The sequence below is a fragment of the Phyllobates terribilis genome, unplaced genomic scaffold (genome assembly GCF_046119375.1).
Source record: "Phyllobates terribilis strain yellow unplaced genomic scaffold, ASM4611937v1 Scaffold_1__5_contigs__length_1240528914, whole genome shotgun sequence".
Classification (NCBI taxonomy): Eukaryota; Metazoa; Chordata; class Amphibia; order Anura; family Dendrobatidae; genus Phyllobates; species Phyllobates terribilis.
The window spans coordinates 570,950,451-570,973,229 of record NW_027362761.1 but is presented as its reverse complement, the minus strand read 5'-3'; the positions used below and the strand labels follow the sequence as shown (position 1 = coordinate 570,973,229).

The 22,779-nt window shown below is 44.2% G+C and overlaps 1 protein-coding gene across 8 annotated transcripts in view; it reads left to right on the top strand.

Moving 5' to 3' along the window:
• The window catches only part of TCF4 (transcription factor 4), a 565,467-nt gene that overhangs the window by 297,850 nt on the left and 244,838 nt on the right, over positions 1-22,779 (top strand). For all 8 annotated transcript variants that reach the window (XM_073681197.1, XM_073681176.1, XM_073681163.1 and 5 more), the window contains one exon: positions 1,807-1,871. In XM_073681197.1, coding sequence (XP_073537298.1) covers positions 1,807-1,871 — 65 coding nt within the window. The remainder of the gene's footprint in view (positions 1-1,806; positions 1,872-22,779) is intronic.

The window sequence follows — 22,779 nt, the reverse complement described above, 5'->3', positions numbered from 1 at the left end:
TGTCTCACCCCCACCAATCTGGTACTGATCACCTATCCCAAGGATAGACCATCAATGTTAACATACCAGACAACCACTTTAACTTGCTTTTTCAGTTTCCTGTTGTATGTCAGTGAGAGCCCATCTTATTTTGCAATGCTGTCCTATTAATTTTAGTTATGCCCCTCTATGGTACTTATATGTACAGTATATGGTGGTAATGTTTTTTGATGCTGTATGGAGGAATTATTTAGACAATGTATGGCAGTAGTATTATGCTTTAAAAAGACTAATTAAAAAGCAAATAGAAGTGCGGACTCCATTTACTATAAAACCAGACCTAGTGGCATTGTCCTGAAGAGGGTCACCGTGACGTTGTGGGATGGCTTTTACATTTTTTTATCAAAATTATGTTAACTAAGTACCCTATATTATTTTCATGCACTATTGCTGTATATTTACTACAGGTTATTTGCTTAATAAGTTTTTATCTTGGGTTTTGTCTGTTTAGAGGCCAGTGTGAACATCCGCCTACACGCTGCATGCACACCAACTTCTATTTCAGTTCATCTCTTTAGGTTTTTGCTTCAGGTTTTTTTCGCTCTGTGCAAATAAATGTGTGGTCTACCTTTTCCTTGAGCTGGACATTACAATCTTGTGGTTCCCCCTCGCTGCGTGGCCACTTGCCGGGTCTCTGTCCTTCTCAGCCCTTATCCACATGTACGTCACTTGACACATGGTAAAGTTTTACTACTAAAGGTTAGGATCATCCCAATTAGGGTCACCATGACGCGGTGGGATGACTTTTACATTTTTTCGTTCAAAATTATGTTAACTAAGCACCCTATATTACTTTCATGCACTATTGCTGTTTATTTATTTACTGCAGGGTATTTGATTATCTTAGGTCTTGTCTAGTGACAATGTCGAGTAGATACTTAGATTTTTTTTGCAGTCAGTGACTTTTGTGGAATGTTAATTTTTGCCTATGACTGTGCTCGAAAACATCACAGTTATGCACCTCTTTGATTGTCTTTGCAGAGGGTTTCCTCCTCCCATGCCCTTTCTTCTTACCAATGGGTGTATAGACAAAAGTATAGCTCTAAGCTACTATGCCTCAATTTCAAGTCTGTAACAGGGCCCGACCTATCAGGCGCCACTTAAAATATTGGAAAAAAAGAACATTTGGGTTCCTTAAGGCACTGGGGCTCCAGTGTGGCTTCTTCGTCCGTGCCCCAATGGTTATGCCCGTGGGTACTGACAGACATGTACAGAGAGTAGAAAGACCCTACATTATTCAGAAAAGGCAACACCCACATACCCAGGGGTACTTTTCTAAGCATAGTAGATGCATGGACATTGAAGATAAACAGCTTGGATGAGCAATACCTAGATATTTCATATTTCAATGTTTGCAGGAAAGCATTTAAGTGATCGGAGAGGGAGGAGAGAGGAGGAGCTGAGCAGTCCTCATCTCCTTTTGTCAATACAGGATCCTTTAGTTTTCTGCCTCCAGTTTCATAATAGGAGTGTATCATTGCCCTCTGACAGTAATATCAGATCTTGGAAGTTTGACACCTGCAGCTCCCACTGATCAGCTGTTTGCAGGTCAAAAGTATACAGCGTATAGAACCAGAACAACAAAGCTCAGTACACCATGTAGTGACCGTTCTCAGGTACTGCAGCTCATCTCCCATTGAAGTGAATGTGATTTGAGCAGCAGTACCCAAGAACGGCCACTACAAGGTGTACAGAGCTGTGCATTGCAGGGGAAGCATGAAATAACCAATGAGACTAACATGTCGCCTTATATGTTGTCTTTTACAGGTAAATCCGATAGGTCTTCATACACCTGCTATGGGAGAGACTCCGAGATACAGGGCTGTCATCAGGTAAGATGGATCAGTCATGAAATACTGTCAAAAAGCCCCCAAAGGGCTCTTATTACCTTGTTAGGGGCAACTGTGTAAAAAAAAAAAAGAATACTACAACTATCCTAAACCACAGCTCTAGCCCCAACCTCAATATTGCAAAACGTAACCGCTCATATATAAAAAGTAATAATAATTTTAAAAAAAGAAAAACAATCCCAAACCACAGTGGTAACCCTGCCCTCTGATAACGGCAAGGAGAACATAAAAAAAAATCTTTTTAAAGGCTCGTACTATTAAAAAAGCTAGAAAAAAATTGAACTTATTAGCTTGATTTTTTTAAATTCTCGCTTGAGATGAGAACATTACAAAAAGGTAAAAAAAATAAAGCCCCATGTATCATGTGAAAATAAAGGAAGAATAAGACGTGTCAATGAAAGTAGTGAAAAGGCCGAATTGTGCCTGGTAATTAGCAAGGAAATAGCAGGTGATAACTATAAGATAGTTGTGATCCGACCACTGAGATCCCCACTGATTGCCAGAATGGCCGCACTCTCCGACATTCTACCTGGGGACACGAGCCCCCTTTCTGGCAATTAGTGGGGGTCTCTGCAGTTGGATCTGTACGACTGAGTAGTTATCACTTATCCAGTGGACTTGTTTTTATTGGAAATACCCTTTTAGAGAGGACCTGTAACCAGATGTCACGCAAGGTGAGGGAAAGACTAAGAGTAACAGGAAGGGAAGAGGGGGAGGCAGCCCAAACACTAGGGAAAGGGGAGTGGAGACCCCTTGGCAGATCTAATATCACTCTGCCTTCCCTACCATCCCTATATAGGTTCCACACCTATTGCCGAGCAGGACCCTAAACCCTGTATGTCCCTAGAGCTTGGCCCTAGATAGGGAGGGGGAGGGGTGAGCACTGGTCAGGTTCCACTACAAACTAAAGACAACAAGACACCAGAGAGATAATGCCAGCTGTCTTCCAAGGGCACCAGAGAAGAAGCTAGCCAACTGCTAGTGCTCCAAGGCTGGCCAAAGATACATAGAACTATCACCAGCGATTCCCTGGAGCAAACTGAGAGTTTTTAACTACCAAGCAAGGGTGTGTCAATCAGCAGCAGAATGGAGGTCATTGCTGGGTTCTAAAAGAAGAAGAATGAAGAAGGCGTCTGCAATGCCAAGCACAGTGACCCTCTACCGCCAGATTCAGAGCGACTGTCTGTTACACCTGACACACCCATGACATCAGCTCAAGTGTCCAGTTTTTGCTCCTATTTTATTCCCACTTCTCCCCCGAGTATTCCTTTATTGTCCTTTTTTTATTCCTCCGTACGGTTCCAGAGTTATTGGCCTTTTTATTTAGTGCTACTTTATTTGGTCATTCCAAGGGCGCGTGGCTAACAGGACAATGCAGACACTCCCCCAGGGAACCCTGTGAGCCATGCCCCCTTGTAAAGACCATACAAATTGGTACTAAGTTAAAAGACTAATATCTTTGGAATCATATAACGGCTTAAAAAAAGAAAAAGAAAGGAATACTCGGGGGAACAGCGGGAATAAAATAGGAGCAAAAACTGAACACTGTTGACCTAGTGACAGGTCCCCTTTAAATTGCTTAAAATGTATATTTCCAGTCAGAACAAGAGGGAGATTTGTGCTGTTGATTTATTGTTCTCACAGAGAATTGTGTAGACTAGATGCAATTGTAACAAATCTTCAGCTGTAAGGCTGAAGCTTTATTTTTCATTTACAGTGGGTACGGAAAGTATTCAGACCCCTTTAAATTTTTCTCTCTTTGTTTCATTGCGGCCATTTGGAAAATTCTAAAAAGTTCATTTTTTTTCTCATTAAAGTACACTCTGCACCCCATCTTGACTGAAAAAAAAACAGAAATGCAGAAATTTTTGAAAATGTATTAAAAAAGAAAAACTGAAATATCACATGGTCATAAGTATTCAGACCCTTTGCTCAGTATTGAGTAGATGCCCCCTTTTGAGCTAGTACAGCCATGAGTCTTCTTGGGAATGATGCAACAAGTTTTTCACACCTGGATTTGGGGATCCTCTGCCATTCTTCCTTGCAGATCCTCTCCAGTTCCGTCAGGTTGGATGGTGAACGTTGGTGGACAGCCATTTTCAGGTCTCTCCAGAGATGCTCAATTGGGTTTAGGTCAGGGCTCTGGCTGGGCCAGTCAAGAATGGTCAGAGTTGTTCTGAAGCCACTCCTTTGTTATTTTAGCTGTGTGCTTAGGGTCATTGTCTTGTTGGAAGGTGAATCTTCGGCCAAGTCTGAGGTCCAGAGCACTCTGGAAGAGGTTTTCATCCAGGATATCTCGTACTTGGCCGCATTCATGTTTCCTTCAATTGCAACCAGTCGTCTTGTCCCCGCAGCTGAAAAACACCCCCATAGCATAATGCTGCCACCACCATGTTTCACTGTTGGGTTTGTATTGGGCAGGTGATGAGCAGTGCCTGGTTTTCTCCACACATACCGCTTAGAATTATCACCAAAAAGTTCTATCTTCGTGTCATCAGACCAGAGAAACTTCTTTCTCATAGTCTGGTAGTCCTTCAAGTGTTTTTGAGCAAACTCTATGCGGGCTTTCATATGTCTTGCACTGAGGAGAGGCTTCCGTCTGGCCACTCTGCCATAAAGGCCCGACTGCTGGAGGGCTGCAGTGATAGTTGATTTTGTGGAACTTTCTCCCATCTCCCTACTGCGTCTCTGGAGCTCAGCCACAGTGATCTTGGGGTTCTTCTTTACCTCTCTCTCCAAGGCTCTTCTCCCACGATTGCTCAGTTTGGCTGGATGGCCAGGTCTAGGAAGACTTCTGGTGGTCCCAAACTTCTTCCATTTAAGGATTATGGAGGCCACTGTGCTCTTAGGAACCTTGAGTAAAGCAGAAATTCTTTTGTAACCTTGGACAGATCTGTGCCTTGCCACAATTCTGTCTCTGAGCTCCTTGGGCAGTTCCTTTGAGCTCATGATTCTCATTTGGTCTGACATGCACTGTGAGCTGTGAGGTCTTATATAGACAGGTGTGTGCCTTTCCAAATCAAGTCCTATCAGTTTAATTAAACACAGCTGGACTCCAATGAAGGAGTAGAACCATCTCAAGGAGGATCACAAAGAAATGGACAGCATGTGACTTAAATATGAGTGTCTGAGCAAAGGGTCTGAATACTTATGACCATGTGATATTTCAGTTTTTCTTTTTTAATAAATTTGCAACAAATTTCTACATTTGTTTTTTTCTCAGTCAAGATGGGGTGCAGAGTGTACTTTAATGAGAAAAAAAATGAACTTTTTAGAATTTACCAAATGGCTGCAATGAAACAAAGAGTGAAAAATTTAAAGGTCTGAATACTTTCCGTGCCCAGTGTATGTGTTGTATCTGAGTTTTTCACGGATAGGACAGGTACCCGTTGTAATCTATGGAACTGTTCACATGTACTTTTCCTTGAGGATCGATATGTCTGTTTTTGATCCAATTTGCAGATCAAACTTGCCCATTCAAATGAATAAAGAAGAAATAAAATAAATAAAAACAATAATAAATATTAAATAAATATAAAATAATAAATAAATGAAAAATTAAATAATAAAAATAATATGCTAAATAATAATAGAAATCATAATAATAAAAATAATAAATATGTATCAAATAATATAATAAATAATAATACATAAAAACTAAATAAAATAAAAATATAAAATAATAATAATAAATATACAATTATAAATGAAAACTAAGTAAAATAAAAAAATATACAAAATAACAAATAATTACAAAAAAATGAATAATAATAAATACATATAAAATAATATAATAGTAATAAATAAGTAAAATAATAAATAAAAATAAATACAAATGGAATGGCATGGAATAAATCGCAACAAGCATTATTAGGGCTCATTCACACGTCTTTGATTTTTCATGTACGCAAAAAAATGGTCTAAGTTTCATCAGAATTTCACCAGTTTTTCCTCAGATGAATAAATTAAGTGATGGAGGTTTCTCAAACTTCTCATACCGAACAGTCCATGAAAATGACAGCACACAGATGGCCTCTGAGTGGTCTTCGATTTTTTAATGGACCAATAGACTAAATAAACCCTCTAGCTTTGTGCACACTGACTTTTTTAAGGTGGTTTTGATCTGATTCACTCCAAAAAATACCTCAAAAATAGCCTAAAAAAAGCTTGAAATACTCATGCTAATCATCATATGAGCAGTTTTTTTTAGCGTTTTTTCAGGCTTTGAGATAAGCCAGGTGGAAAAAACAAAAAAGTGCATGTCAATTTTTGAAACTTATCCTGTTGGAAAACGCTCCAAATTTGGCACCGACCAATCAATTGCAAAAAATAAACACTTCAGGAAAAAAAGAGCTCTTCCAAAACTGAACAGGAACAGAAAAATCCTCCTCCAAAGAAGGAGCGTTACCATTTCCACCCACATGAAAAACTCATCATTTTTAAAGCCCTTCTGGGCATACTGTAGCCTCATGGTCTATTTTATGGATGAAAGAGTGCATGCAGCAGAAAGACGGCTCTGCACCCGTCATCAACACGGATGAGCATGCAGAGACCGAATTCTGCAAAGTGATTGACCTGTTTTTTTGGATACGGCCATCTGTACCTGGCCTTACATACATAAAACCATCCCACTCATGAGCCCTGAGGACTAGACCAGCACAGACGACCAAATATGGGCCCCCTTCCTCCATGGCCCTCTTAGAAACCTCATGGTTTACCTACAGTTGGGAAAATAAGAATTTGATACACTGCCGATTTTTGCAAGTTTTCCCACCTACAAAGAATGGAGAGGTCTGTAATTTTTATCGTAGGTGCACTTCACCTGTGAGAGACACAATCTAAAAATAAATCCAGAAAATCACATTGTATGATTTTTACATAATTAGATTGCATTTTATTGCATGAAATAAGTATTTGATCACCTACTAACCAGCAAGAATTCTGACTCTCACAGACTTGTTAGTTTTTCTTTAAGACGACCTCCTACTCTACACTCATTACCTGTATTAATTGCACCTGTTTGAACTTGTTACCTGTATAAAAGACACCTGTTCACACACTCAATCACACTCCAACCTCTCCACCAATGCCAAGACCAAAGAGCTGTGTAAGGACACCAGTGACAAAATTGTAGACCTGCACAAAGCTGGGATGGGCTACAGGACAATAGGCAAACAGCTTGGTGAGAAGACAATAACTGTTGGCACAATTATTAGAAAATGGAAGAAACACAAGATGACTGTCAATCTTCCTCGGTCTTGGGCTCCATGCAAGATCTCGCCTCGTGGGTTAAGAATGATTATGAGAAAGGTCAGGAATCAGACCAGAACTACAGGAGAGGACCTGGTCAATGACCTGAAGAGAGCTGGGACCACAGTCTCAAACATTACTGTTAGTAACACAGTACGCCATCATGGATTAAAATCCTGTAGGGCACACAAGGTCCCCCTGCTCACGCCAGCACATGTCCAGGCCCATTTGAAATTTGCCAATGATAATCTGGATAATCCAGAGGAGGCATGGGAGAAGTTCATGTGGTTAGATGAGACCAAAACAGAACTTTTTGGTATCAACTCCACTCGCCGTGTTTATAGGAAGAAGAAGGATGAGTACAACCGGAAGAGCACCATCCCAACCGTGAAACATGATGGGGGAAACATCATACTTTAGGGGTGCTTTTCTGCAAAGGGGACAGGATGACTGCACCATATTTAAGGAAGAATGGATGGGTTTATGTATCGCGAGATTTTTGCCAACAACCTCCTTCATTAAGAGCATTGAAGATGGGTTGTGGCTGGGTCTTCCAGCATGACAATGACCCGCAACACAGAGCCAGGGCAACTAAGGAGCAGCTCTGTAAGAAGCATTTCAAGGTCCTGGAGTGGCCTAGCCAGTCTCCAGACCTGAACCCAATAGAAAATCTTTGGAGGGAGCAGAAACTCAATGTTGCCCAGAGACATCCCCGAAACCTGAAAGATCTGGCGAAGATCTATATGGAGGAGTGGGCCAAAATCCCTGCTGCAGTGCGTGCAAACCAGGTCAGGAACTACAGGAAACATCTGACCTTTATAATTGGAAGCAAAGGTTTCTGTACCAAATATTAAGTTCTGTTTTTCTATTGTATCAAATATTTATTTTATTATTATTATTATTAATAATAATAATTTTTATAGCGCCATTGATTCCATGGCGCTGTACATAAGAAGGGGTTACATACCAAATACAGATATCACTTACAGTAAACAAACTAACATTGATGGAACGGTACGTAGGGAAGAGGACCCTGCCCTTGCGAGCTTATATTCTACAGGAAAGGGGCAGAGACAGTAGGTTGAGGGATTGCAGAAGTTCCGGTGTTGTTGGTTGAGGTGGCAGCAAGCAAGGTCATGGCAGGCTGTAAGCTTGTTTGAAGAGATGGGTTTTCAGGTTCCGTCTGAAGGATCCAGGTGTGGTGGATAATCAGATGTGTTGAGGCACAGAATTCCATAGGACGGGGAATATTCGGGAGAAATCTTGGAGGTGATTGCGCGAGGAATGAATAAGTGTGGAGAAGAGAAGGAGGTCTTGGGAGGAACGGAGGTTACGTGAAGGAATATATCGGTAGATTAGTTCAGAGATGTACGGAGGAGAGAGGTTGTGGATGACTTTGTAGGTCAGTGTTAGTAGTTTGAACTGGATACGCTGGGGGAATGGGAGCCAATGAAGGGATTTGCAAAGGGGGGTAGCAGAGGAGTAGCGAGGTGAGAGATGAATGAGTCGTGCAGCAGACTTGAGGATGGACTGGAGGGGTGCGAGGGTGTTAGCAGGTAGGCCACAGAGGAGGATGTTGCAATAGTCGAGGCGGGAGATGATGAGGGCATGCACAAGCAGTTTAGTAGATTGAGGGTTGAGGAAAGGACGAATTCTGGAAATATTTTTGAGCTGGAGGCGACAGGAGGTGGCGAGAGCTTGGATGTGGGGTTTGAAGGACAGGACAGAGTCAAGTGTTACTCCGAGGCAGCGGATTGTCGGTGCAGGGGAAAGAGTAATGTCATTTATTGTGATAGAAACATCAGGTGGGAAAGATATGCGAGATGGAGGAAAGATAATGAGTTCAGTTTTGTCCACATTGAGCTTGAGGTAGCGGGAGGAGAGGAAGGAGGATATGGCTGCTAGACATGCTGGGATTCTGGACAGCAGAGAGGTGACATCTGGGCCAGAGAGGTAGATCTGGGTGTCATCAGCGTACAGATGGTACTGGAAGCCATGGGATTTTATGAGCTGTCCCAGGCCAAGGGTGTAGATTGAGAAGAGTAGGGGTCCTAGGAAAGAGCCTTGAGGGACTCCAACAGAGAGGGGGCGGGTTGAGGAGGTAGCGTGGGAGTGGGAGACGCTAAATGTGCGGTTAGAAAAGTATGAGGAGATCCAGGATAGGGCAAGGTCTTTGACGCCAAAGGAAGAGAGGATCTGCAGTAGGAGGCAGTGGTCAACTGTATCGAAAGCAGAAGACAGGTCAAGTAGAAGGAGTACAGAGAATTGTCTGTTAGCTTTGGCTGTAAGTAAGTCATTGGTGATTTTGGTAAGGGCAGTTTCGGTGGAATGGTGGGGGCGAAAGCCAGATTGTCGGTTGTCGAAGAGAGAGTTAGATGAAAAGTGGGAGGAAAGTTCAGCGTGATCTTGTTGCTCGAGGAGTTTGGAGGCAAATGGGAGCAGTGATATGGGGCGATAGCTGGACAAGGCGGTTGGGTCGAGGGATGGCTTTTTGAGGATGGGCGTGATTGTGACATGTTTGAAGGCAGCAGGGAAAGTACCAGAAGATAGTGATAGGTTGAAGAGATGGGTTAGGGATGGGATGAGTGTGGGGGTGAGGTTGGGGAGGAGGTGGGATGGGATGGGGTCGAGTGCACATGTGGTGAGGTGTGATTTGGAGAGGAGACGAGTAAGGTCTTTTTCCGTGATGTTGGGAAGGGAGGTTATGGGGGTAGGGAAATGCTGTGGAAAACAAAGGGGTTGTGGTGGTCGGACAGTAAAGACTTGCCGTGTTTGGTCAATCTTGTTTTTGAAGTTTGTGGCAAACTCCTCAGCAGAGATGACGGAGGTCGGAGGGGGCAGTGGAGGGCGGAGGAGAGAGTTAAAAGTGTTGAATAGCTGTTTGGGGTTGTAGGATAGGGAGGATATGAGGGTTGTGAAGTAGGCCTATTTAGCAGAGGTGAGTGCTGATTTGAATGCAAATGTTGCTTGTTTGAATGCAGTGAAGTCATCTTGCGTATGTGTTTTCTTCCAACGCCACTCTGCAACCCTGGACGCTTGTTGAAGCTGCTTGGTGAGGTTGTTGTGCCATGGTTGCCTGTTGACTCGTCGCACTCTGCCATGCACAAGAGGGGCGACCGAGTCAATAGCTGATGCGAGAGTGGCATTGTAGAAAGCGGTGGCGCTGTCTGTGTCATGGGGTGAGGATATGGATGTCAGTGGTAGAACAGAGTCAGAGTGTGTGAGTGTCTAGATGTGCAAGGTTTCTTCGGGGGTGTGCTAGTTGCCTGACATGGGTGACAGGTGGGGAGGACAGGGATGAGAATGTGAGTAGACGGTGGTCAGATAGGGGTAGGGGGGAATTAATGAGGTTAGATAGGGAGCAGAGTCGGGTGAAGATAAGGTCTAGTGTGTGTCCGTCTGTGTGGGTGGCTGAGGAGGACCACTGAGTAAGTCCAAAGGATGAAGTAAGCGACAGGAGTTTGGATGCTGGTGACTGGCGAGTGTCAGTGGGGATGTTGAAATCGCCCATGATGATTGTGGGAATGTCAGCAGAGAGAAAGTAAAGAAGCCAGGTGGAAAATTGGTCAATAAAGACAGTGGTCGGGCCCGGAGGTCGGTATATCACAACCACTTGGAGGTTGGAGGGAGAGTAAACGCGGACAGAGTGGACTTCAAAAGAAGGGAGAATAAGGGAGGGAAGAGGAGGAGTAGGGCTAAAGGTGCAGTTGTTAGAGAGGAGAAGACCCACTCCTCCACCATGTCTGTTTCCAGGGCGAGGAGTGTGGGTGAAGTGGAGGCCACCGTAACACAGCGTAGCAGGGGAGGCAGTGTCAGAGGGTGTTAGCCATGTCTCTGTGATGCCCAGGAAGGAGAGATGACGAGAGGTAAAGAGGTCGTGGACAAAATGGAGCTTGTTGCAGACAGAGCGGGCGTTCCAGAGTGCTCCAGAGAGAGGGAGCAGCAATAAAATGCAAATTAATTATGTAAAGATCATCCAATGGGATTTTCTGGATTTTTTTTAAATTCTGTCTCTCACAGGTGAAGTGTACCTACGATAAAAATTACAGATCGCTCCATTCTTTGTAGGTGGGAAAACTTGCAAAATTGGCAATGTATCATATACATTATGGTATATATGCTCCTGGCAGCCAATATTTGGCCACTGTAAGTTTTTTTTTTCCATCAAAATAGGAAACCCTATAGGGAAGACGTCATACCTCCGTTCTCGAAGGAGGAAGCCTTGTCCGCACTAAACAAAGAATCCGAAAGCAAAAAATAGAATATGAAATCGGTCCTAAGGCAAATCTTCCGTTTTATATGACAACGGCCATAAATTAACTCCTGAAGTTTCTGGTGGAAATAGACTTGTAGAAAAGGGATAAAAATGTCTGCGAAAAACTGATTTGTTGTTCATTTTTTTTATCTTTCAATTGGTTTTGGCTTAATGTCAAGGCCAACAGGCTCAATGCAGAATCCTCTGGAGGGATGTATGCATCTGCCTGAGAAGAAAAAAAAAAACGACGAATCTTTCCATGAAATGGTAAAATGTCAAAGCCGCCGCTCGGCTCTCCGGGCCCCGCTCTCGTGCTGCGGTGGAAGTTGTGTCTGCCTGTGTGTTTTACACGCTTGTAACTCTTTGTCACACCTCATCCTATGTCGTTTCGAAACAATCGCACTATTAGAATGTTGGGATTTTTTTTTAGGGTTTTTTATGTCGTTTTTTTCTTTCATTTGGCAGTTGCACATGAGTGTTATGTTGTTCGTCCCCATTTATGAAAATACTACCCACATGCACATGTTTGGCAGTGATGCTGAACATAAGCTATTATCAAAATACCTCATTGTATTGAGCGTATTGAGGAGGAGGAGAAAAAAAAGGCATAAAGGAATATCCTCATTTTGTGCCGACTGTCTCTGTGGATCGAGGCATAAAACCATAAAAAAACCATGGTCGACTATGAAAAGCGCAATAGGTGCCGATTTATACATTGACCTTGGGTTGTTTGTAGCATTTCATAGACTGCTGGAAATCCATAGACGCTCATAGAATAAAGAGGAGACCTTCCCAACTCCTGAAGGCTCTTCTTCCATGTTATTGTAGGTTTGTAGGTTCCCCAGTGATGGCACCAAGGACCAGCATGTGTCCCAACAAGTTTCGCCTTGAGAGGCTTGTTGGGATGGCTATGATTAATTTTTAGTGGCTTTAATGGTCTTTGTATATACTCGTATTAATGATATTCACCCTGACAGTCTTTTGTTGAGCCATGTACTGCAGCCGTGGTGGGTTAGGATAGCCTACTTCTAATAACTTGTTTATAATAACTAGAAGAATGGGTAGGATTCTCTAATCTTGAAATCCGATTTCATATAAAAGAAATGAATACAAGATCACTTCAGCAATTTTAAACGTTATTGCCACGGGTGTGTCACAAGTGACAGGCAGTCGCTCTGCAGTTGGTTGCAGGAGATCTCTACGTTTGGCCTTCTTAGAAGCTTTATCTCTAGGACCCAGCAGCTACCTTCCTCTGGCTAATTAACACCCTGGCCTGGGTGTATAAATACCTGCTGTGTTCCAGAGGAAGGTGCCGGCGATATTCATTACTCCTTGTGAAGGCTTTAGCAAGAGCAGTACTTCTTCCTTCTGGAGCTTGAGAACATGTGTGCATTTGTCTGGAGTCATCTAAAGCTAAGCAATTTCCCCCTGTTTGCCCTCCCTTATGGTCTTTAGTGTTCAGTGTGGATCGACTAGTGCTCATCCCTTCCCTAGCCTTATCCATACGCCAGGGAAAGACAGGGCGAGGCACGCGTGCGGCGATTGGTGAAGAGCCAATATAGGCTCGTTAGGGGAGACAGGGTGACATTAGACCAGACTAGGAGGTCTCCACTTCCCCCTTTCCCTCTTCCCTTTGTGTTGCACTAAGTCTTTCTTACACCTTGCGTGACAGTTATAGACCACTTTTTAATTAAAATTTAATAAAAGTCATGTTTTATAACACATCCCTTAAGATAGGGCTTATTTACTCGTTTGGGTAATTTGTTGATAAGAATTTTCATCCCTAAAAGGTTGCTTACACCTATTGGTTTATGGCACTGTATTGGAGGCACTGTGGCTATTGGCATTGTTATGAAGTCTGGCACTACCATTGTTATAGAGACATTATGGCTGGCACTGTAGTGCACCGTCATTGTTATAGAGGTACTATATCACTGTTATGAGGCACTGTCATTGTTATGTAGGCACTGTGGCTGGCACGGTTATGGGACATTGTGATCACTAAGAAGGGACTGTGGCTTCACTGTCATTGCTAAAGAGACATTGTACTTGGCACTTCCAGGGGACACTGCTATACTTATAGAGGCACTGTGGCTGACACTGTTATGAAGGCACTGTCCTTGAGATGGAGACACTATAATTGGCACTGATAAGAAACACTGACTTTGTTATAGAGGTACTGTAATCGGCACTGTTATGGGTCACTGTCATTGCTATAGAAGCAACTTGATTAACACTGTTATAGGGTACTGTGATTGTTATAGAGTCACAGTTCTGGTACTGTTATGTGGGCACTATCATTTTTATGGAGACAATGTGATTGGTACTATTATAGTGTTATGGGCCACTGTTATAATGATACTGCAGATAGCAATGTAATGGGAACAGTATCATTGTTATGTGGGCACTGTTATGAGAGCTCTGTCATTGTTATGGAGGCACTGTTGCTGGTACTGTTATGAGGGCACTGGCATTGATATGTAGACACTGTAATTGGCACTGATATGGGACACTGTCTTTGTTATAAAGGCACTGTAATTGGGACTGTTATGAATAAGCACTATGACTAGCACTGTTGGGCACTTATAGAGGCACTGTGGCTGGCACTGTTAAGAGGGCACTGTCATTGATACGTAGACACTGTAATTGGCACTGATAAGGAACACTGACTTTGTTAAAGAGGAATTGTAATTGATACTGCTATGGGTTACTGTCACTATTATAGAGGCACATTGACTAGCACTGTTATAGGGTACTGTAATTGTTATTGAGCCAGTGTTGTGGTACTGTTATGGGGCACTGTTATAATGATACTGTAGCTAGCAATGTTATAGGTGCATGTAATGGAGCGGCTTGCGGCATTACTGTAATGGTCCAGGGTGTGTTCTGGCTGACCATGTACCTCTCCCTCAGAAGGACTGATCACATGACTGTGATATCATGGCAGGTCCTGTGTGCACTGAAGGATATATAAATCCTGGTGCTTTTGAAACAGGGTGAGAAAGGCATGAGGCCTGTTCCCTGAGTGTGGGACACCGTTAGCCTGGAGAGGCTTAGTGAGGCCTAGAGAGGGCTGGTGAAGCCTGGTGAATCCTGAAAGGCAGAGGCTGGATCCTTGTGTGTAAGAGATGCCAGTAGCCTTGGAGGGCAAGAGGCTTGGAAGACAAGAGTCCTGAAAGGCAGAAACTGGATCCCTGTGTGTGTGTAAGAGATGCCAGTAGCCTTGGAAGGTACGAGGGCTGGAGACCCCCATCTGGGAAGCCGTAAAGCCACAGCTGTGGCAGAACAAATCTGATGGAAACTGCTAGACCCAGCAAAAGGTAAAAGTGGTGCGTTATATGGACATTGATATAGTTACTTTGCTGAAGGCTGTAACTGGAGCCAAGTGGGCATGTCTGCCACTTGAAAGGCTCTTGGATGTTATGTGTGTAAACATGCCGGTGAGTCACTGAGATAGACTATGCTATAAGCAGTTATGAAGTGTAATAAACTGCTGGATTTCATGTTACTGGAAAACGTTGCATGTGTGCTTTAATTGACCCGGTGCAGCGTGTGTCCCCCAGCATGATGACTAGCGCTGCCTTACATGTGGTTGGAGAATGCGGGCAACTGCAGACCGCTTGCTAGGGGCAACTACAGCCCGGTTGCTAGGGGCAATTGCAGCCTGGTTGCTAGGGGTAACGGCATCTTGCTGTGGCTCGGCGGGGTCACGAAGATTAAAGCATCTTGCTGTAACTCGGAGGGGTTATGAAAATTGTCCTCGCACTCAAACCTGGTTTGCTGTGGCTCGGCGGGGTCACGAAAACTAAAGCATCTGGCTGTAACTCGGCGGGGTTACGAAAATTGTCCTCGCACTCAAACCTGGTTTGCTGTGGCTTGGCGGGGCCACGAAAATTTTCCGGGGAGAGTGGTGTGAGGTGTCTAGTGTAAACAGTGTACCGCGATGGCCATGAATGGTGCAGTATCTCCAGACGGAATGGAGAAGGGGTTAGATGACTGGCTGAAAACGTCCTGCAGAAAAATGGAGCGTCCTGAAGAAACGCAGGAGCATATAAAGATGGCTGTGAAGGGAGCAGCAAATGAGACTGAAGCTATTGAGCAATTAAAGTGCCTGTTAAAATTGCAGCAGCAGGCATTTGAGAAACAACAGCAGGTATTTGAGAAACGACAACAGGGCAGGAGCTGTTGGCCCTTTACATAAAGGCGGCAGCGGACCATTCTGTGAGTTCTCCTGGGGCATCGGTATTGTCCCAGAGTGCCCGGGGAGGTGGTAAGAGATGTTGTGAACTGGGTCCTAAGACTATTGCTGATTTTTTTTGTAAAAATCCCCCTACAGGTATGGGTGTCCAAAAGGGGGTGGAGTCTCAAAAGGGGGCGGATTTTCAAAAGAACATGGAGTATAGAAAACCAAAATTTGTTACTGGTTGTGGGTTGGTACGACCTAAAAATGATAATTTGACCGTTGATAACGGGGTAGCTCCAGTAGAAGGGGTTGACGTCAAGGTGGGATGTGACTTGCTGGTCCACGACACCATCGGGAGTGACACAGACCCCACAACTGACGGTGACACTATGAAAGAAAGAGAATTCAGTCAGGAGGGGCTAGACGAGGGGAGAGAGTCCCCCTCTCGTCGTCAACGGCGCAAGGGCCACAAAAAAGTTGCTCCTGTAGATTTTGCTGAAAGGACAAATAAAGAAAATGCAAGGCTGTGTGCCTTTATTCCGAGTTTGGATCCTCTTTTAGAAGAAGAGGAGGTGACGTTGCCTGTAGTAACCTCCGATACAGTACTGAGACAGAAGGATCAGGATCCGACAGCCCTGAAAGAGGAGGTGGCCAGTCATGACCAAGAGCTGGAGCCTGTCAGGCAGCAGTATAAGAGTGAAGTGCAGCAACTATGGGAAAACCTGGAGAACATGTCCTCAGACCAGCGGAGCCTGGAGTCTGAACGGCAGAAAATATATCAGCTTGTGAGGAACTTACAGCGAGAACTGGAAGAAAGCAGCGAGGAAATCAACAAATGGAAAGAAAGGTTCTAGAGAAATAAAGAGGAGGTTTCTCAATTGGAGCTTGACAAAGCGGAGTGTGAAGATGAGTTGTGCAAGGTGAAAGATCGCTTCTTCCTGGTACGGTTAGAGCTGAGGCAGGTGAAGCAAAAGCTGGATGAGGGTCTACACCAGAGGGATAGGGAGCTGTCTGCCCGAAAAGAGGCGCTGCAGGATGAAGTTTCTGGACGTGATCAAAACCTAGAACGACTGCGCGAACAGTTCAACCAGGAGCTGTGTGAATCCAAGAAGGAGTATGGTGAACTCAGTAAGGAAAGGCAACAAATTAAGAGAGACTATGAGGATCTCCTCAAGGTTAAGGAAGAACTAGAGGAGGATAAGGCTGATGCAGAGCACATGCGCCAAGTGGTTGAGACCACTCTGCAGGACACCTGTGATGAGAATGATGATCTCCGCAGAAAGACCCTAGGTCTGGAAGCTCAGGTGAAGGAGCTGCAGACGTTCTGTGATAATCTCCGGAGGGCAGAGACGTGCCTCAAGGAAAGAATCAGCAAGATGGAAGCTGAGCGGAAAAAGATGGAGGAGTCTATTGGAGAAGCCACAGACCAGGGCCAGGAGTTGGCCACTGGAGATGGGAGGTATGAAGCAAATACCTCCTCGAATAATGCGAGCTCGGATGATTCGGTGGATGTAAGAGCCGAGATCAAGGAGCTCAATGAGACGCTACAAGCCCATTTGAAGCAAGAGAAGCTTGAGAGACTGGCTGGTGAGAGCCGAGTGGGCGCATGGGAAACAGAGAGGTTTGAGAGAACTCTACTGTTAGAGGAGCAGTTGAAGCTGCAAGAGCTTCAGAGATGGGCTCCTGTGTGGCGAGTACCTGAGCTAGAGGAAGAAGTTTTCAAGCTCAAAGGTCGCCTGGCAAAGTATCACTCAGTGAACGAGGCCTCCTTGGAGAAGGAAAAGGAAAAAAAAGTTGCCCTTACTCCTTTATACCATGAGAAGGTGGACCTGAGGAGAGCTAAGAGAGTGTTAACAGAAGATAAGTATGAGATGGAAGTGGTCAAGACGAAAACTCTTGAATTTGTAGCTGTGAGTCAGCTCAGGGGAAGCATACAGGGTGAAGAAGCTGAAAGTCAGTTGCCCCTGAAACCTGAGCCAGATGATCGTTTGGAGACCACTGGTGAGACAGAAACATCTCGGTACAAGTGCCTCATAGATGTACCCGAGGATTTGAGAGAAGAATGCACCAGTGAGTCCGTGCATGAAGCGTTTAAGAAGGCCGTGGGAGCCTGTAAGGTGTACTCGACCTCAGAAGCTAAACAGCTGTTGGTCCTGTCCACAACCGAAGTCACAGTGAAGAGGGTGGCTATCCTAAGTGACATGCACTGGCGATGTATTCTCACAAAGCGGTTTGTTCGGTTGAAGACGGAACAAGCTATTAGACAACTGGAGCTTATGAGAAAAGCTCAAAGTCTGTGTGAAGAGGTCATCCGGGTGTCTCATGCTCTGGTGAGAAAGCTCATTGGGAGAAATGGCCGAGCCATGCAGATGATGGTAAAGAAGTCTGGTGTGATGAAAGTAAGCAGTCCACGTGATCGACAGGACTGGATACCAGATGAAGACGGCATGGTGTCATTCTCCGCTGTAGGAACGGAAGAAAGTCTTGCATATATACGGATGCTGATGGAGTACCGAGTGACCTATCTGCGAGAGGTAGAACAGTTGAATCTCGCTAGACTACGAGTGGAAAGACAGAATTGCCTGAGCAGCAGAAGATGGCAGCCGTCTATAAATTGTGAGACCAGACAGAGAAAGGGCCCTTCAAATAATAGAACCGCTACAGTAGAAGTTAGAGACTTTCCAAGATGTCCTGAGGATAGTGGGCATGGGTTTAGAGGTAGTGAGACCTCCAATAACTCAGGTCTGAGTGGCCCATACAAATGACCCAATAGAGTACGGGACAGTACGGAGTCGAACCGGACCTTAGATACCAGGGCATGTGAGTCACACGGCTGTATTGACCGCTGGGAGCGGGGGAGGACTGACAAGGTTACGACTGACCGCTGGGAGCGGGGGAGGTCTGACAAGGTTACGACTGACCGCTGGGAGCGGGGGAGGTCTGACAAGGTTACGACCCGGAAATGTGACTTGACGAAGTCAGTGACAATGACAGATGGTAGGTCCCTAAGGAATGGGTTAATGTCAATGACTAATGTTCCAGGGCCTGAGCAGCGAAATTGTCAAGTACATGGACTCTGTGTGAACTGTGGGTTATAATGTGATTGTGTATATTATGTGTTCAACCCCACAAGTTTGAACAGAGGGGGGATATGTAATGCAGCGGCTTGCGGCATTAATGTAATGGTCCAGGGTGTGTTCTGGCTGACCATGTACCTCTCCCTCAGAAGGACTGATCACATGACTCTGACATCATTGCAGGTCCTGTGTGCACTGAAGGACTGATCACATGACTGTGACATCATGGCAGGTCCTGTGTGCACTGAAGGATATATAAATCCTGGTGCTTTTGAAACAGGGTGAGAAAGGCGTGAGGCCTGTTCCCTGTGTGTGGGACACCGCTAGCCTGGAGAGGCTTAGTGAGGCCTAGAGAGTCCTGGTGAAGCCTGGTGAATCCTGAAAGGCAAAGGCTGGATCCATGTGTGTAAGAGATGCCAGTAGCCTTGGAGGGCAAGAGGCTTGGAAGACAAGAGTCCTGAAAGGCAGAAGCTGGATCCCTGTGTGTGTAAGAGATGCCAGTAGCCTTGGAAGATACGAGGGCTGGAGACCCCCATCTGGGAAGCCGTAAAGCCACAGCTGTGGCAGAACAAATCTGATGGAAACTGCTAGACCCAGCAAAAGGTAAAAGCGGTGCGTTATATGGACATTGATATAGTTCCATTGCTGAAGGCTGTAACTGGAGCCAAGTGGGCCTGTCTGCCACTTGAAAGGCTCTTGGATGTTATGTGTGTAAACATGCCGGTGAGCCACTGAGACGCACTATCTTATAAGCAGTTATGAAGTGTAATAAACTGCTGGATTTCATGTTACTGGAAAACATTGCATGTGTGCTTTAATTGACCCGGTGAAGCGAGTGTCCCCCAGCATGATGACTAGCGCTGCCTTACAGTGCAGTATAATTGTTTTGTGGGCACTGTTATGGAGCACTTCCATTGTCATAAAGGCACTGTGGCTGACGTACACTATTATCGGAGCACTGTCATTGTTATGTAGGCACTGTTGCTGACACTGTTATGAAGCACCGTATTTGTTAAGAAGTTACTCTGGCTGGCACTGTTATGGAACGCTGATATTGTTAATGAGGCACTGTGGCTAGCACTATTATGGAGGCCCTATTGTGGAACACTAAAGGCACTGTGGGTGACACTCACTGTTATGGGAGCACTGTCATCGTTATGGAGGCACTGTTGCTGACACTGTTTTGATGCACTGTATTTGTTAAGAAGTCACTGTGACTGGCGCTGTTATGGGGCACTACGGATGGCACTGTTATGGAACACAGATATTGTTAATGAGGTGCTGTGGCTAGCATTGTTATGGAGGCACTGTAACTGGCACTGTTATGGGGCACTGTCATTGTTATGGAGGTACTGTCATTGTTATGGAAGAACTGTAGCTTGCACTGTTATGGAGGCACTGTAACTGTTATGGAGGCACTGTTAGGGGGCATTACCATTGTACTAAAGACACTGTGTTACACTGTTATGTGGCACTGTGGCTGTCATTGCAATGGTGCAGTGTCCTTGTTATGATGGCACTCTGGCATTTCTGGGATTACTGCCTCTGTGATTGGGACACTACCACTGTTATGAAGTCACTGTGGCTAGCATTATTATGGCGGTACTGTCATTGTTGTGAAGTCCTTGTGTCACTGGCATTATTATAGGACTCTGTAATAGTTACATAGACACTGTAGCTAGCACTGTTATGGAGTCACTGTTTCTAAGGCTATGTGCCCACGTTGCATTTATGAAGCAGAAAATTTCTGCTGCATAAATGCAAGTCCTCTCCCGGAAAAACGCATGCGGAATTCCGCACGCGTTTATCGCGCGTTTTTCGCGCGTTTATCACGCGTTTTCCACATGCGGAATTGCCTTGCGTTTTTTATGCATTGGACTATGGCAATTCTGCTTGCGGAAACGCAAAATTAATTGACATGCTGCGGATTTTTGAACGCAGCATAAACGCTGCGGAAAAAACCGCAGCATGTGCATAGAACTTGCGGAATCCCATTGGGGACCATGGGGTGCGGGTTACCAAGCGTTTTACAAGCGTTTCCGCTGCGGAAATTCCGCATCAAAAACGCTTGAAAAACGCTACGTGGGCACACAGCCTTAAAGTGTTATGGGGCTCTATGTCTGGCACAGTTCTGTGTGTACCGTGGCTAAACCTCTCGTATTCATGTAAAAGGTGAAAGTCAGACCCAAAAGAGGAAATGAATACTATCGAAAAGATTAGAACAGCAAACGAAAATAGGGCATTTTTTAAAAAATATCTTATTAAATATTTTTAAATATCCACATTGTAAATATGTATATTGGGATTTACAAAACTATTAAAAATCCACACACAACATTGTGATCATACCCATCGGTGTCAGACTTGAAAAGGGTACTGAACACCCCACACAGGGAAATCCAAAGAAGATATGAACTCAATTAAGCCACCGAAAAGTTATAATGTAAATGGCAGAGGCTAGAAAACATGGCTCCACGTGTATCGCCGGACCCGGCTTCTTCAGGGGATGGAGGCTGCCATATGAATCTGCCTAATATTGCTAATATTGTAACATCTGAATTCTCTTTTCAACATTTTTGTTTTCACATTTTTGATATAATAATACTAGGAAGATTTACACAGTAGTCTCTATCCCCTGAAGAAGCCAGGTTCTGGCGATACACATGGGGCCATATCTTCTAGCCTCTGCCATTTACATTAAACCTGTATAAATCTGGAGACTACATTTCTTAATTACATAAGCTCCTTGTATTTCCCTGTGGGGGGTATTCAGTTCCCTATTCTAGTCTGACACCAATAAGGTCTTCTTAAAGGCTCATTGTGTCTCTGTACATTGAACTTTGACGTGGTCATAAATGAGCTGAGAGGAGCTGAAAAAAGATGGATAAAAGAGTTAGAAAGTCTACGTTTGGAACTTTAGAATGAGCTCACTGACGGAGTCTCAGTTAACCCATTCTGCGGCCTGCCATACACAGGTAAAACGCAGAGGCTGGTGAAGGCAAACGGTGCAAAATTTTTAATAAAACCCAATTACAAAAATGTACTTTGGGCAAAAATACATGCATTTACAGAAGAAAAATTGTCCCCAAAGGTTTACAGTCCTGGTATCTTCCTATGTGGCAGAGGGATCTTTACCCCATTAGGCACCGATACAAGTGCATTACTGGCTGCCGCCATTGATCCCTGTATAGCTGCGCACCTGTATGTATATTTTGGTATTTGGCCTTTAAAAGATAAACAGATACGACTTTTGGGAAGGAACATCTTATTCTAGGTATTAAATTATTGCATGGAAAAAGGTATAATGTGTCACATTACAAAGAATAGTATTACGTCTTAAAATTAGATTAATTGCAGAAGGCGGCATTTTCGGTTTAGTTTCCACTTCTGCACACTGTATAAATAGAAGTCAGGTGGCCCCAATATAAGAGGACAATCACTGCGTCACACACCATACAGTCCTATCAATAAAATAAATGATTTCTATTTATATGCGCACAACTGGGTTCTGCAACATAAATCCATATAATGTATATATCACTATTATGTCTCCAAGGCTTGTATTCTACATATTAATAAGTGTTCATAGAATCCACTTTGGTCATTTTATAAATACATAACATTACTGATCCTGTGCTGATCCTGAGTTACATCCTGTATTATACTCCAGAGCTGCACTCACTATTCTGCTGGTGCAGTCACTGTGTACATACATTACATTACTGATCCTGAGTTACATCCTGTATTATACTCCAGAGCTGCACTCACTATTCTGCTGGTGCAGTCACTGTGTACATACATTACATTACTGATCCTGTACTGATCCTGAGTTACATCCTGTATTATACTCCAGAGCTGCACTCACTATTCTGCTGGTGCAGTCACTGTGTACATACATTACATTACTGATCCTGAGTTACATCCTGTATTATACTCCAGAGCTGCACTCACTATTCTGCTGGTGCAGTCACTGTGTACATACATTACATTACTGATCCTGAGTTACATCCTGTATTATACTACAGACCTGCACTCACTATTCTGCTGGTGGAGTCACTGTGTACATACATTACATTACTTATCCTGTACTGATCCTGAGTTACCTCCTGTATTATACTCCAGAGC